Genomic DNA, 16,788 nt, shown 5'->3' with positions numbered 1-16,788 from the left:
GAAGTGCCGCACCAAAAAAACAAAATAAAAAGATTAAACTATTTACAGATTTCTGTAACTGTTTCGCAATTTTATATTAAATACTGAGAAGATTTAGCATAAAACGCATGCGCTGTCGGCGTCGTATTTCATGACATTTGTTTGTGGGCTGTCATTTTCAAAGTTCCGAAAAAATAACTTTAGACAAGGTATGAGCAACTTTAGTTATATAATGTGGAAATATAAGCATGTATACCGCATGTCATATAGCAAGGCAATATATATATATATATATATATATATATATATATATATATATATATATATATATATATATATATATATATATATATATATATATATATATATATATATATACGTAACTATATACGGAAATTTTCACCAATGCCGGCGCCGACGTCACATTTACTGCGAGAAGGGGCCCTTTATGCTACCGCGTTAACAAAAAAACTAAAAACGAAGCTTGTTTTTAGCTGACCAATGCGGTGTGCCCAGGCTGGTTTACCGCGGCGTCCTCGCGATTACGTTGAATGACAGCAGGCCCGGGGCGCACTCGGCAAAGTTTCGAAAGTGAAGCTTTTCTTTGCGAATTTATGTCGCCGCGTTTTCGTGACCGTGAGAGCCGCGTGGCCGTTCTAGCTGTCACCGGATAGGCCAACCAATCACAGCGGAGGAGCCGCGCGTACGTCACAGCCGCTGGGTTCCGCGCATCACCACTGCGCATCCGGAGCAGCGGCGGCGCCGGCTGGGGCTGCACGCATCCGCATCGCGCATCCGCGGCTTCACGCTAATGAGGAAGCAGACGCTCCTTGCGGATAGAATGGACATGAATGGCGCTACGTAGGTATGCGCATGCATGCTGCCTCTGTCACGCATGCGGATTGTGTGTGTGTGTGTGTGTGTGTGTGTGTGTGTGTGTGTGTGTGTGTGTGTGTGTGTGAGTGAGTGAGTGAGTGAGTGAGTGAGTGAGTGAGTGAGTGAGTGAGTGAGTGAGTGTGTGTGTGTGTGTGAGTGTGTGTGTGTGTGTGTGTGTGTGTGTGAGTGTGTGTGTGTGTGTGTGTGTGAGTGAGTGTGTGAGTGTGTGAGTGTGTGTGTGAGTGTGTGAGTGAGTGAGTGAGTGAGTGAGTGAGTGAGTGAGTGAGTGAGTGAGTGAGTGAGTGAGTGAGTGAGTGAGCGAGCGAGCGAGCGAGCGAGTGAGTGTGTGTGTGTGTGTGTGTGTACGCACGCACGCACGCGTGTACTCGTGTTTCGATTACTCACACAAAGCTTCGCTCTCTGTAGATTGCAACTCGTACGATCTCCTACATTTATTTTTCTTTCATTTTCCCCCCTCCTCTTTACCAAAATGACATCATGAAAAGAGTGTTCTCATCCTAATCCACCCCGGCGGCTTAGTGGCTATGGCAGTGTGCTGTTTAGCACGAGGTTGCGCTTTCTATTCCCGGCCGTGACGGCCGCACTTGAATGGGAGCGGAATGCAAAACAAAAAATAATAAAAAAAGAAGAAAAAAAAACCGCTCACGTATCTCGCTTTCAGAGAACCCCAGGTCGTCAAAATTAAATGCGGAGCAATCCACTTCAGGGCGTGGTTCACTTTAAGCGACAAGCATTTATTCTCCGTCTGAGGTCTCAAGAACACTCGTGCTTTTCTTCTTTGTTTGCATTCGTTCAAACTTGAAAGTTGACTCAATTATTGCATTTTGCCAGCGCCGTCCAATCCTTCGCCTATTCCCATCAGCCGTGTGTCCACCCCTATAATCACCACCCCCACCAGCCAGAACACTACTTGTACAAGTAGAGGAGCATGAGCTCGAAGAGGCCTAAGTGACTGCAGAACGTGCCGATGGGAATTCGGGATGCGCACTCTCGAGCAAAAGTGTACAGACTATACGTGCTCTTTGACGTCAAAAAAAAAAGAACTCGCGGACGATTACGATACTGTCTAATGCGAATTTTGAGCGCAGTTGTTTAGGGTGTTTTGAATTCGTAATATATAGTGGCAAAACAAATTGATTCTGAACTTAATGTTTAAAAACAGCGCTAAAAACGTACACTGGACAACGGAAAGGAGGATGGCCCACACACGGCGATGTGTGTTCCCCATCCTGCTTTCTGTCGTCCGGTGTAAGTTTTTAACGCTGTTTTTAAACATTATGGAAAACCACCAACTCGCCCAATCTGCCGTTCTCTTTCTGAACGACAGGATCCTCTCGGCGGCGGCGCTGACTCTCTGCCCGGGCAGCTTGTTTCGCAGCAGCGACATACGAAGCATTTCCAACGGTTGCGTCGCTCACTGTTCACAAAGAAAGCGCGAACACGGGAACGCTTCGCTCGTGCGGAACGCGTTCTCTGGCGGTGGCGGCACAGGCCAAGTAGCGCATGCGCAGTGAGTCTGAAGCCCACGATGGCGCCTTGTGGACGCGCTCGCGGGCTCGCCGCATGCCTGGTCGCCGCCGTGGAGAACGTCTCGTTCGGCACTCCGTTTTCCTTCCCACCCTTTCGTCATACTCTCCTAATTATTCTCCGCTGCACCCTCCTCCTCCACTTTCATCCTCGCGCTCTCGCCGCTTTCGCCGTCCTTCATCCCCCGCTGAGCTTCGCGTTCGCTCTTTCATCCTTCGCTGTGCTCGTTCGCTCGGTTACGCCGACGCTCAACGCAGGAACGGGGGCCTAAAGGCTGCGCTTTAACAAATCTTTGCAATCGAGACATAGAAAGCCTGAGGTTGACTACTATAGTCCAAGCTAAAGCATGCGAACAGAGCGGTTATTCATCAAGTTTCGAGTGTGCGTCTAAGCTACGAACAAGTAACTTTTAGAGAGCAGCTCTTAGGCGCCCGGTCCTGCGTTGTGCGTCGGCGTGCCACAGCGTAACCGAGCGAACGAGCACAGCGAAGGAAGCAAAAGCGAACGCGAAGCGCACAGCGGGGATTGCAAGACAGCGATAGCAAAGAGAGCGCGAGGAGGAAAGCGGAGGAAGCCACCTCGAAGCACCACCAGATGGCGCTCACATCCGCGCATGCGCGGCGGCGCCGGCGCCGGCCGTCCGAGGGAAAGAAAAAAATCTCGCCGTCACTGCTCTGCAATAGTGGACTTCCAGCGAAGCTGTTGAAAACCACCACTACAACAGCTGAGGGTGGTATGCAATGCTTTATGGCTTTCGAGTAATGATAGCAGTGCTATTTTACAGTCATGGTAGGAATGTGTTGCTGCAACATTGCAATCATGTTGCTAGGTTGCTTATTTTACATACGAACGGCTAGGGATGTCGCAGCCCACGTTGCTACCTGGCGTCAACGCGGTAGCTTGCGCAACAGTAATCTTTGCAGCGAAACATATGCGGCGGGTGCTACGTGCTTCGCATTGCTAGCACGAGCGCGTTATAACCAATTACGTGGTTTGCATGCTCTGTTTGAGCTTATTCTTTATTGAAACGCATGCTGTTTTGTATGTTGTATGCGCGACTCTAAAGACTGTATGCACTGTTCGCTGCACTTTGCCGCGTGCTTGTAGCCTCTCTGCCTTACGGGGCTATGAGCCGTCGCATTTTTATGCTTGCTTACGGGGACACGAGTGTTCACGGGGGCATGCGCCGTTGATGATGATAGCCTTCTGTCGACGGACGCGATAGAATCCCAGGATTCTAGCCATATACGGCGTCGCTGTAAAAAAAAGAACCAGAAAGCTCGCCTTCGCGCACAGCGTTCGCTGCAAGCGTTTCCCAGTGACGATTACGGTTGCATAAGCTGCAGTTTCCGGAAAGCGCCAACTGCGTGTGGCCGGTCTATATATAGCACCGCGCGTCGCGGCTCTGCGAGTCACTGCGGCGATCGGTGCGACGCCTCAATATATACCGAAATGAAAACATGTATAGAGCTGCGCTCAAAATGCGCATTAGGGGGTATCGTAATCGTCGGTGAATTTTTTTCACGGAGACAGTGGTTCGTAAGCCTTTTCTTTTTCTACGGGCGTAAACGTGCAGGAAGCAGTGTATGGTGGGCACGTAGGTAGAAATACATAGCCGTACAAAAACGACGTAGACGTACAAAAACATAGACGTACAAAAATTACAAAAGAAAAACAAACAATGGCAAAGCTTTGAACAGCGTAGTATTTATATGAGCTAGTTGGTTTCATAGCTAAGACGAGTTGGAACAGCTGACTTGGAAAAAAACAAAAAACAAAGGACTCACGGAGACAGACAAGGACGTCGCTGTGCTAAAAACTGAATTTCCCATACGAGGCACGGACGTTGTATGCCTCTTTGATTTTCTGTTTTTTTTTCCTATTTTTTGAGCGTGCACTTCTACATACTGTTAAGAATGGCGAGCTGCAATGCAAGATTGCCACCCAGTTACGACCGGGGAACAAGACACACATCCCCCACTCTCCGTCGCTTCAGCTAGGATGCGTTCGATGAAGCGGGCTTTGTGCTGACACCGCCGCCATCCTCCAGCCCCATCGCCGTTGTGACGGAACGAGTTCGGCGGGCGAACTATTGTGCCCGAGCTCCCCAGCGCGGACCTGATCTGTTACGCGTGAGCGAGCTGCCGCGGGAAAGCCGTTTTTGGTTGCTTCCCACACGCCGTCCGGGACGCAGGACAACGAACTACCCACCATGGCTCCGAGCTTCCCGGAACGGCGCCCCTCTGACGTCGGCGCCGGACATCGGAATGTGTGTGCCTATGTGTGCGTAAACTGTTCTGCGGGGCGGCGGCAAGTTGACAATGAGTAAACGAACGTTCGCGTCACCTTGTATCGCGGGAGGACCGAGTGTTTAAAAACTGCTGTGGTGCGAATGCCGGACACACTTCTCTCGTGCAGTAATGTTGGACTGACACTCTTTTTCTCAAGCAGTCATGTTAGACTGATTTAAATACTGTAAATAAACCCATATTCCTCGTTCTCGATGAGAAGCAGTTCTTCCCTTCATCAACGTACTCAGCGTGGATAAGTTGGACGACGGCATGGGCCAGCTACCTTCGAATTCATGCCGGACTCCAATCTTGACAAAGGATCACGAGCGATGGGATTGAGCCCCCAATCCTGACAATACGTAGCCGGCCGCAATCACAAAAATAAATTCAGTTGTTAGTACAGCGACGTCCTTGTCCTGTAGTTCTTTGTCTTTCTTCAGCTCAGCTGTTCAAACCCGTACTATATTAGAACAGGCCCTGCAGTAATTCACTGAGCAGTTCCTGCCCTGTTCAGTTAAGAGTGCAGTGTATATGTACCACAAAATAGGTCGTTATCTGCCGTTATCATCGCCGTTTGTCGTACGGCTCGAACGGTGCAGCACCACCATTATCACCGATATCGACCCCACGCATGACGGATGACAAGAAATAGTGTGAAATTCGCTCCATTCTGCGGTCATTCGATCAATCAGCCAGCTTTATTACTTGATTATCAAAAAAGAGTGCGGGCACAATGAGTGTACCGACAGCCAACAGGTTAAATACCGGTCCCCAAAACAAACTGGACATATGCAGGCAAGCCAGAGGGAGAAATAAAAATTTTAAAAATAATAGTAATAGAAAAGGCCGAGTACGGATTTCGCTTTCAAAACCACTTCGGCGTTACCAAAGAAGCGCGATATAGCGGTGATTTGCGTTTCCAGGACCAGCGATGGCATTCGCCAACTGTCAGCCATATGTCAGCCGTGTTGCGTGATGTGGCATAGTAACGTGACACAATCGTATATACCCCTTAGCCACATACGACCACTTTTTCATTCATGCGACAACCGAAAGATCCGCAGGGGTCACGCTTTGTAGCAATCTACTGCGCTCTCGATGATTCTTTTTAAATTAGCCGCGCCGCCAGGGCAGCTTAGTGGCTATGGCGCCTCGCTTCCAAGCTCAAGGTTCCGGGTTCGATGACCATAGCGGCGACCGTCGGAATACAAAAAAAAGAACGCACTTGCACTTAGATTTCAGGTGTACGTTATAAAGAACAGCAGATGGGCAAAATAAATCCGGATTACTCCCACTACGCCGTGTTCCGTAATCACATCACCGTTTCCGCACGTAAAACCCCAGAATGTGCGTGTCTTCTTTTTTTTTTTCAGGTCACCTATCGGGCAGGGGGGCCCAGAGATGCGAAAACAAATGTCAGATGATGGGGTTTACGGGGACACTAAATAACCAGATTATATGAGGTTTATTAGTAAATTATTGGCTACAATACCATGAAAGGCACTCTTATCATAGGATTAGGCTCGGTAATCAAGAAAGGGCGCGAAAACGAATTGCGGGTTGAAGTTCCCGCACCGCCTCGTGACGTCATGGACTTGAACAGCGCCAGGGTATCTTTTTCTTCAACAGTAATGATCGACTACATTGTGTTCCAAATGAGGTAAGAAGAAGCCACAGATCGAACTTAGCAAGTTTAAAAAATTTACACTTAGCTACAATGGTCAAAATACGAAAACAAACAAACAAAACAAACATTACTTTGAAATCCGTGACGTCACTGTGAAATACCTGCCCTCGGAATTCAGCGCGAAATTCATGAAAAATGGAACTTTGACCTTCATTTTTTGTTACAGTAATCAACCAATTACCCCGATATTAACGAAAATAGAGTTCTGAAAGAGCATTCTATTGGTTTAAACTGACTAAGTGCTTCTTAATAATTATTTAAAGTGCGGCTTGCCACAGAGCATGCTCAGTAATTAGATGAACAAAAAGCGACACCAGATAAAGCAATGTATCCTTTTGCAATGTAGGTACTGCAGTAATGAGTTTGTGCATTCATCTTTTTATTGGAAAGAAAATTACATCGCATTGCAACGAGTTCGCGCTTGTGTAGTCCGCTACCACAACGGGTATACAGTGCTCTGGAACATCGTGCTTCAAGCTCGATCGCTTTTAGCATCGCGCCTCTAATGACTCGAGGACTTCTCCGTACTCACATTCCACACTCGCTAGAGGCCGTCGAACGAAGCGAGCCGGTTTCGTACTATCCATTCGGTCGAATAAATCGGGGACTTGGAGACCACAGACCGGCTTCAATATTAGCGGTCCATCGAGCCGCCTCTCGCTTCGAGGACAGGTCCGTACTTACAGACGCGACACGCAGGCCGCAGACGGCAAGGGTGTTACAGCGCGTCTCGACGCAGCACCGGAACTGATAACACGCTTATCACCGAGCCGGCAAGAAAAAGCAAACGCGCACACGCGCAGTCAGTTGCGCGTCGATTAGCCGCCGGTCTTGTGGTTTCCGCCCACCCGCCGCGCGTGTAATGAGGAGAATCGAAGGTGATAACCGCGCCGCGGCAGTAAGCAGTGCCGTAAGCAGCGCATTAAGTGAGACTGTAAGCAGTGCCCGAAGTGACGATAGGCGAACGGTTTAACGCCCCGAATATCAGCACCAGGACGCGAAGGGCGCACACCGCGGTGGGCTTGCGGACTAATTCCCGCCGTGCTTTTAGCTGGAACAGCTATTTTTAGCTATTAGTGCGAAGCCTTATTTGAGAACTCTCCCAGATTTTCCCGACGGTGGCTGCTTCCTTGCCGAATGTGTTTGCAAATGTACATACAGGGGACATACGAAAGCACCCACGAAACAGCTCGGATGAAGCTTGAACGCTGATCACATATTTCCTGCTCTGTTCGACGTTACAACAACAACAAAATTAAATAACTTCCTGCATAAAACCTGTCCACATAATATCGACTCACAGATATCTCAAAATCAGACTGATGATCTGTTAATGGATTGGTTAATTATAGTTCAATATTGTTTTTTACAAATTTAGTCATTCGGTACGTGTCACTGGGGTCGTGCGCATTTTTGACCGATACTCCAAGATGGGTACTGTCCCAGTGCGACACAAGAGGTACAGAATCCCTAAATGTTGATTGACACGTGTCCTCACTATACTCTTTGCCTGCACCTGCCATCGCCAAATCGTATGCGCATATCCGTTGGCTGTAAAACTTTTAATTAAGCACCTGTCTCGCATAGATTGCGACCTGTGCGTTGGACTTCCACGAGTTTCTTTTCCGTATTTTTTTTCTTCTTTTCTTTTTGCACTGTAATGCGATAGGGCCACGATATGGAATCGACAATGCGATTCTAAATCTGGCAGCGGAAGATAGGGAAAGTCCGCCAGCGCAGGCTGGCGCTAATGATAACTGACGGGCTTTTAACCTGGCTGCTTTTCCCCAAAGATCCTTTCTCAATTTCTCACGGGTCACTTGGAACAGTCGTAGCATGCGTGCTGCGCACAACTACTTCGTCGGTATCCCACTTAACTCAATAATTTAGCCTATGGCCCGAATTTACACCTATACCCTGCAGAGAGACGCATATCACCCTTGTTCTTAGCATGGAAAATCACTCCTGCTGGCGTGCAATCAGTTGCTACGACAACTCAGCGGCAAATTAGTTGTGCTTCATTAAACGGAAAATTGTGATCTACGTCTCAGTATATATTGCCAGAACCTACGAAAGCGACCGGCCTGGAAAGACGTTGGTCCCTGGTTCGATACCCAGACGAGGACAAACTTTTTCGTCAAACTGCGAAGCTTTTTGGCCGAGAAACACGTATTTACGTTGTAGCTTGGTGCTACACTCGTGCGGATGACAATATTTCTTTCCACTGCTCGCTCCTAACGTGCCTTCTCAAGTACACGAAGGCTATTCGAATGGCGTTAGCGTAACTGGGCCTCGAACGTTCTGCTCGTGATTTAACCTAACCTCATTTCGGCGTAGCGAACGCTATACACCAATAGACTATTTGAATCGTTCATGAGATTTAATAGCAAGAGAGACGGCAAAAATAGGGAAGTCACCAAGACGTAGTTCCGGTTTGCCACCCTTACGCGGGTAGAACATGGTTAAGGGATGAAAAGAAAGAAAGGAGGGCGGAGGAGGAAGGAACTAGCGGTTGTCTTCATCACGCTTACAGTCGGTCACCGAGGCCAGTCGATTTCGTAGGGAACTTCTCAAGCGCACCCTTCGGGAGTTCTGTTTCGCGACTGCTCGAAATATGCACCGAAGACTTGGCGCACGCTACACCATTATGCCGTGCAATACGCCCGCCATTCCCGAGCATTTTATTGCACTTACATCCGAGCTTACTTCTTTACTCTTCGTTACATACGCCGCAAGTGCCTGCGTGTTCCACCGGCAGCGTCCAGCTTGGCATTCTCACCTATGCCCTGGACGCAGGCTGCGTGTTGCTGACTGCTCTTTGATTGGCATTTGATAGCGAGTCATGCCGCCGGTGCCCTAAGTTCACTTGAATTGCTGACTACAGACTTGACATGAAACCTGATATTGGCTTCATGGATGACATTTATGAATGTTTCTCATCAGAGGGTTGAACTTGCTTTCAACTTTGCGCATCCCTCTTGCTATGTCATCGTCATCCCTCATCACACCTTTGTGTCCCCGTTCCCCCTCCCCCTATGCAGAGTAGCAGGCTAGAGCACCTTAGCTCAGGCCGACCTCTCTGCCTTCTTTCAATTAAATTATATCTCTCTATCGCTGTGGAACTCCCCCTTACGAGATTCGTTGTAAAAGTGCGAAACCAACGAAGTTCTCCTGAAGCGTACAGTGTACATAAAGTAAGTGGCGCTCGGCTGAAACCGTTGCAGCGTTTCTCCCTCTGCCCGAAGTACCTGCTGCTGAACGCCAGGGCGAGGTGGTCGACGGCCTCGAAGCAGGCCTGCGACGAGGACGATCCCCCGGGCCCGTAGTCGTGGCCCTTGACCCGCTGGATGAGCGCCGAGGCGGCGACCAGCAGCTCGGCCGACTGGATGGGCGGGTACTTCTCCAGGATGGAGCGGAGGATGCGGAGCACCTGGCCCAGCCGCTCGTGCGCCGCCACCAGTCGCGTCTCGCGGCGCTGCTTCTCTGCACACGGTGTGGGGGGCGGGAGACGACTCGCAGTCAAGCACTTTGAGCATTGCGTACGTTCAGACTGGTCGACGCGACATTTAAAAGGAAAGTTAAGCTAGCTCGGGTGCCAACTTTCACTTCCCTGTTCAAATACACTTGACACGGAGCACTACCTTCGAGAGACAATTGCTAGAGCAATTTGAATGACATTTGTTGCATTTACGAGAAAAAGTAAAGCTGAATTCTACCGAATGTACGAAGCAGAATTTAGATTGAGCACCTCCAAGATTTAAAAAAAAAGAACGAAAGAAAACGTAAGTACGAAATTTATAAATGTGTAACTGTTTACCAAAAGCAGACATCCTTTCAAAGACAGATATAGATTTCTCAAGCCACTCCTCCTTGTAGGAGTCGCCGGGGAAAATCCAGCTCCTGGAGACCGCTTCCTTGGAGTAACGGCAACAGATCCGGTTTCGGGGGCCGCATACGCCGGAAACGATTTCGGGAGCCAGAAACACGGCATTTCGGCCATGCTTTCCGGCCATGTTTCGGCCATGTTTTTCCGTGTGCACGGAAAAACGAACGTTTTCGCACTTCTCCCTTTTTTTTTTACTCCCGCAAAGAACGTTTTTGGACACGTTTGGGCTATTCCTAGCAGATATTGCTGGTCGGTCGATAAAAATCATAGTGATGTCGAATAAACATTGGCATGTAACCACGAAATTATGGTTTTATTATCGACAGCAAGGCGCTAGAATTGAAACATGTATAACGATAGTAGAGTTGCGTACGCACTGAGATGTTATGTATGATGGAGTGTGGTGGCACTTGCCGCCGCCTCGTTTGAAATGGAAATTAACAATATTGTTGTTGTGGTTGTTGCACATCTTTTGTACGTTATTCAAACCTAAACAGTTCTTTCTTTTCTTCTAATTTCACTTTACCGCGTGTATTTCGCCATACGGGGCATACACACACACACACGTACACACCCACCGTGTGCCTCCGGCGCGAAGGCCTTCCTGAGCCTCCCCAGGGCCTCCTTGAAGGCTCGGACGTCGTGCGTGAGCACCAGGATGTCCTCGCGCTGAACCATGGCCCCCGTGGAGGCCGACGCGCCGCCCCCGTGGCGGCCCTCGTCCCGGGCCCCGCTGCTGTCGTTGCTGCTGGCGCTGCTCGCGCTGCTGGCCAGGCTGGTCGCCGACTGCGCGCGAACCCCGAAGACGACGCAATATTTATTTATTTTTTATTTATTGATACTGCGGTCCTGTTACCAGGACCTTAGCAGGGTGGATACAAAGTGAAAAACATCCAAGTCAATATACAGCGATACATAACATAGGTCACTCGCGATGTACAAATGCAAGCAGTTACTGAATAACACACAGTAAATCACTCGCTACATAAACATAGGTGCGATTCAAATAATGGCAATGAGCATTGAGTTACAAGGTCATCAGTAAGATTATTCCATTCAACAATAGTTCTGGGGAAAAAGGAAAATTTGAAGCAATTCTTTTTAGTAATTAACGGTTTTATTGTCTGTGAGTGTCGATGACGTGTAGCATAACCAGTAGAGAAAGTGATAAAGCGTGATGTATCTATTTTGTAGTGCCCCTTTATGAGCTGAAATAAAAACTTTAAACGGCATGTTTGGTTCCTTTGTGTTACAGGTGGCAATCCACTTCTCCTGAGAAGCTCCGTATGCGACCATACGAATTATATATGAATCGTACTGCCCTTTTTTGAACTTTTTCTAGTTTAGTAATGTTTCTTTTAGTAAAGGGATCCCTTATGACAATTGCGTATTCCAACATTGGTCGAATGATGGCATTGTAAGAAAGAAACCGCACAGGAGGCGTAGCGAATTTTAGAGAGCGTCTAAAATATAAAATGAATGACAAAAAAAAATACATCCGCCGTGGTTGCTCAGTGGCTATGGTGTTGAGCTGCTGGGCACGAGGTCGCGGGATCGAATCCTGGCCACGGCGACCGCATTTCGATGGGGGGCGAAATGCGAAAACACCCGTGTACTTAGATTCAGGTGCACGTTAAAGAACCCCAGGTGGTCGAAATTTCCGGAGTCCTCCACTACGGCGTGACTCATAATCAGAAAGTGGTTTTGGCACGTAAAACCTCAAAATTAAATTAAATTAAAATGAGATAAGTCACGTCGGTTAAAGTCCAGAAATTGCACGGTGACTTATGTGGGACGCTGTAGCGGAGGGTGCCGAGAAGGAGACAGTCAACGGTATTCGTTAAAATGGGGAGAATTCTTACGTCTATAGGCGCCTGCGTGCAGTACAGTGTGCCCGTAAAATCACGGTACATTTCTGACCGGTCGCAGGAAAGCAACAAAACAGGACAGAAACGTGAAATCTTCACCTCAATAAAAGGGAAGCTCTCCAAGTTTCCGCAGTACGACGTGCAAGGGCGTGCGCACGCAGGTGATGACGCAGGTGATGACGCAGGTGATGACGCAGGTGATGACGCAGTATCGCGAACTGCGCAGCCGTGGTTCAGCCAACGCCACTCCACGCGTGGACGGTACAGAGGAAAGCTCGGCGCGTTCTGTGGCTTGCTAAATTCGAAACCGGGGTCAACGTGCAACGCGAACATCGTCGCGGGTACAACGAAGCGCCACCGCATAGGAATAACACTGATCGGTGGGATAAGCAGCCGAAGGATACCGGCCAGTTTGCTGCACAAAGCCCGTTCTAGTACGCCAGCGGTATGTGACGTGTCTGTAGAGGCTACACGGGCGAGTTACCCAAGGAAACCCAAGAAATCTGTGCGTGCGTGTGCTCTACAATTACTGAACAGCTATAAACTTGGAGAGTTTTCCTTTTATTGCGTGAAGATTTCGCATTCTTGTCTTATTTCCTTGATTTCCTGCGACCTGTCCAAAGTGCACCATGACTTTACGGACACACTGTATATGCTCTGCGTGAGAATGGGGATCGGGGACACAAAGGCCGTAGAGGAAGAGGAGGGCGGGAAAGGGGGAAACGAAAGGCACGAAAATATGTGATAATGGCACGTCAAGGTAAGACGTGCCAACGTCAGCAGGTTAAACTTTGTCAGTTAAGCCAGTGTCTTCGGACCTCCTGGGGTTCCTTAACGAGACAGTAACGATGAACGCAAAATAAATTTAGACAGACAAAGTATGCAGGCAAAACTCTACTTTCGTTGATTTTGCGATAATACAGTTTCATTGTTAGACTAAAAACTGCAGGCCGAGTTTCGGTTTTCCGAATTTCTAGCCGACACCTAGGGCCGGTAGGTCAGTTTGACGTCACGTTTTTGCAATTTTTCTTGCTTTCTTGTTTGGGCTGCTGTGGCAGTAAAAATTTTTGAGACGTTTAAGCTTAAGTCTTTAGCGCTTTTAGAATACGATACAGTCAATTCATAGCGACACAAATTTATATAGTGCTGAGTTAACGCCGTCGAACCCATGACGTCACGGCGAGGTGGTGCGGCAACTTCAAGGAGGCGTCGCCACCCGTTTACGCCTTACTGCTGCTGCTGCTGATGTTTGTTGACGTGCCCTTTGAAACGGGGCGGTGGGGACAAATAGTCAGCTAGCCTGCTTGATTTAATAAGCTTTTACTGCATCCATGGCTATCTAAAATTTTCCCTATCTGATCTAGATCTTAATTTTGTATTTAAAATCTCTGTCACTATACGGTACCATTACCCACACTTGCAACGACTCCGGTTCTATCAATATTTTCCCTGCTTTCATTCCACCTATAATCTAATCGTCCCTTATCTCCACCGCTGCCCAGTTAACCTTTTCTGACTTACCAAGCGTCCTCGCACGGTGTCTTTTCTTTTGGGGAGGGGGTGGGGGGTATTGTACAATGTGAATTAGGTAGCGCTGCAAAAATAATTTTACTTTTAGTTTTCTTTGGAAACGTGCACCCAATGTGATGTACACAAGCAAGTGTACTATGACTATAGTCGGAGGTCAGCCTGCCATATTGTCTGTTTATTTAGGTATTCATTTTTACTGGTATAATCTTTGCCCTTGGCTCAACAAGCATAACAACTGAGCAAGCAACGATTGCCTTAAACAAAGGTGTTACTGGATTTAAGAACATTTTGCAGTCTGCCTCCATGCGTTTCGGTGCAACTCCGCTCACTCACTCACTAACTAAGTAACTAATTAACTAGCTCGCTCACTCGCTCGCTCACGCACTTACTAACTCACTCACTCACTCACTCACTCACTCACTCGCTCAATCACACTCGCACACTCAATCACTCGCTAGCTCAATCGCTCACTCACTCACTCAGTCGTTCGCTTGCTCGCTCGCCCAATCGCTCATTCACTCACTCACTCGCTCAATAACTCACTCAATCCCTCGCTCACTCACTCCCTCGCTCGCTCACTCACTCACTCACTCACTCACTCACTCACTCACTCACTCACTCACTCACTCACTCACTCACTCGCTCACTCGCTCACTCACTCACTCACTCACTCATTCACTCACTCGCTCGCTCACTTGGTCGCTCACTTACTCGCTCGCTAGCTCACTCACTCACTCGCTCAGAACTCGCTCAGTCGCTCGATCACTCACTCTCACTCACGCAAGCACGCACCCACGCACGCCCGCGCACATACGCTCCCGCAGTTATACTCGCGCAAAAGACGCTGCGGCACATTCGAGAATTTCAGAACGGGGTACTTAAGACACACCCAAGCGTTGGGGACGCGGACTAGGCTGCGGGCCCGTCGTGCACATTTGTGTTCGCTGTGCCACTTTCTTTTTTATCCAGCGGCCGTGGCTGTGCTTTATTTTGCACGTCCGGCGCTTTGCGTTCCTCAACGTTTGGGCACACTAATCTAAAACTCTCTATTAGGGTGCTTTAGAAATAGCGGACTCAAAGTTAGAGGACGAAATATACACCGGGCGCAAAAGAAGTCTTGCGAAGTTTGGGTTTTTAGCGTTTCCTACCAAACTCGTCGACCTAAATTCGACTGGTTCCCACCGCGCTCTCTGCCAGCTCGGATTGCAGCGGTGCGGAGCCCTCGCGAGATATGAGCCAGCGACAGCCTGCCCACAGCCGAACGCATACACTAGCCCTTCCCAGAGCAATCGGAGTGGCCACCCGATCGAGTTTGTGTCGGACCTCGGTCGCGCTCTCATGTTGAAGGCGAGGTCGTCTCCGAGAGCTCCGAATAAACCGGCATCTCAGCGCAGGATTTTCGACCAGCCGGAGTGTACCGCAGAAGCTTATTCGTGATCCTCGCACGCCACTTGCAGTGAGGAGAAGACGACGTGCCCACCTGGCGGGCTTCGGGTGCGGAGGGTCCCATGGTCGCGCGTCCACCGCCCGGGTCGGACGCAGGAGACCTCGACTGGCCTGCGCCACGTGGGGCCGACGGACCCGGATCCTCGGGCTGAAGGGTCTGCGCAACAGAAAGAAATAAGAGTTTATTTATTTACTTATCACACGTTACAGCTACGTTCCTATACGGATTGATGTGTTCATATAGGAGGTTGTGGCCAAGTACTGCACCAGGGTGGCCAATCCTGCTCTGGTGAGGGAGTGTGTTACCGGTTCTGGTCACCGGGATCAGGCCACACTCCAGGCCTGCTTGTGCAATTTTATCAACACGCGGATTTTTTTTTTTATTCCGGTGGAAAATTGCCGGCACCGGGATTCGAACCATGGACCCCTTGCACGCGAGGCGGGTGTTCTACCTCTACGCCACCGCTGCATCTATACGGAGCATTCAGGAAGGGAGGAAAGTGAAAAAAAAGGAAGACCAATCTGCGACAAAAATTGAATAACCTTAGAAATATGTACGCTAATAAAGGAAAATACAGCGCTACAACCTTAATACAACTTCAACAGCACCTGAAGACAAAAAGAGAGAATGTGCACATATTAAACAAAACTCGAACAAGCAAACAACCCCCCTAAAGAAAAGCAAATGAAAGCAAAAAAACAGACGGACATCGTACATCAACAAGAAGCATAATGTGCACGGAAACGTTCAAGAGAAAGCTCGCGATCAATAATTGTTATTATGGTATCAGCGAGAGCAGACAGCAGCGTAGCATATAAGTTACAGGTGGGATTTTTTCCAAAGATTCGTTGAAAGCTCAAATTATTTCGAAGCCTTCGTGATATACACTGCGGCCTTTCCAGAAGACCGGAGAGAGGGGGAGGCGGCGGGTGTAGACGTTATTATGCAACAAGACATGATACGGTAACAAAACGGCTAGTTTCGTGAGGCTGAAAGGAAATGCGTAGTTTCATTTCTGTTACGCTAAAACTTGGATCTATTTTACGTGAATTATACCGGGTAGTTTATCGATTGCATAGGAATACCGAAGCTGAACAAAAACGCAGTTTCGCCCGTAAGGCGAGGCATCGATTTCGATATAAAATTCGCGGACAGCCATACGGTGTAAGGATAACACTTTTATCGGCCGTATGAACGCGTAAACAGTAACTTGCTAACTAAATTAATAAGCATAGTGTCAGCGCGCACAGCAAACATGAACACATCACACTCGACGACTGCGGACTCTCGCTGTCAAAACGCTGGCGCGAGGAAACGCGGCAGCGGCAGCGAGCGAATTGACACTCGTGCTGTCGATCGCTTCAACGCAAGGCGAGTGCTGAGGACACACAGCAAGCACAAAGCTACGAGCCGCCGACGTGCCTAGACTCCGCCCCCAACGCAGATCGCTCTCAAGATACAGGCCTCGCGACCGCGCGCAGCCGCCACATGCGCAGTTGCAGGCGGAGAGAACTCCCCCTCCCTCCTCTCCCCCCGGTGCTTCGCAACGCTGGGCGCCTTGCGCAGGCGAGATTATTGAGCCGCGATCGACTAACGCCCCTTACCGATCGTCAGCTCCCCTCACACGCTTTCACTCGGAATACAGCGTAGGGCGCGCGGCGACGGTGTTATCACCC

General features: G+C 49.0%; 1 protein-coding gene across 1 annotated transcript in view; it reads right to left on the bottom strand.

Moving 5' to 3' along the window:
- Nucleotides 1-16,788, bottom strand: part of LOC139049529 (rho GTPase-activating protein 45-like) — a 161,948-nt gene that overhangs the window by 88,928 nt on the left and 56,232 nt on the right. The window contains exons 2-4 of the mRNA XM_070525065.1: nt 15,146-15,268; nt 10,846-11,053; nt 9,630-9,864 (exon numbers count right to left, since the gene is read on the bottom strand). Coding sequence (XP_070381166.1) covers nt 9,630-9,864; nt 10,846-11,053; nt 15,146-15,268 — 566 coding nt within the window. The remainder of the gene's footprint in view (nt 1-9,629; nt 9,865-10,845; nt 11,054-15,145; nt 15,269-16,788) is intronic.

Source organism: Dermacentor albipictus, chromosome 9 (genome assembly GCF_038994185.2).
Source record: "Dermacentor albipictus isolate Rhodes 1998 colony chromosome 9, USDA_Dalb.pri_finalv2, whole genome shotgun sequence".
In the NCBI taxonomy this organism is placed as follows: domain Eukaryota; kingdom Metazoa; phylum Arthropoda; class Arachnida; order Ixodida; family Ixodidae; genus Dermacentor; species Dermacentor albipictus.
This window is presented reverse-complemented; position numbering and strand designations above follow the sequence as displayed.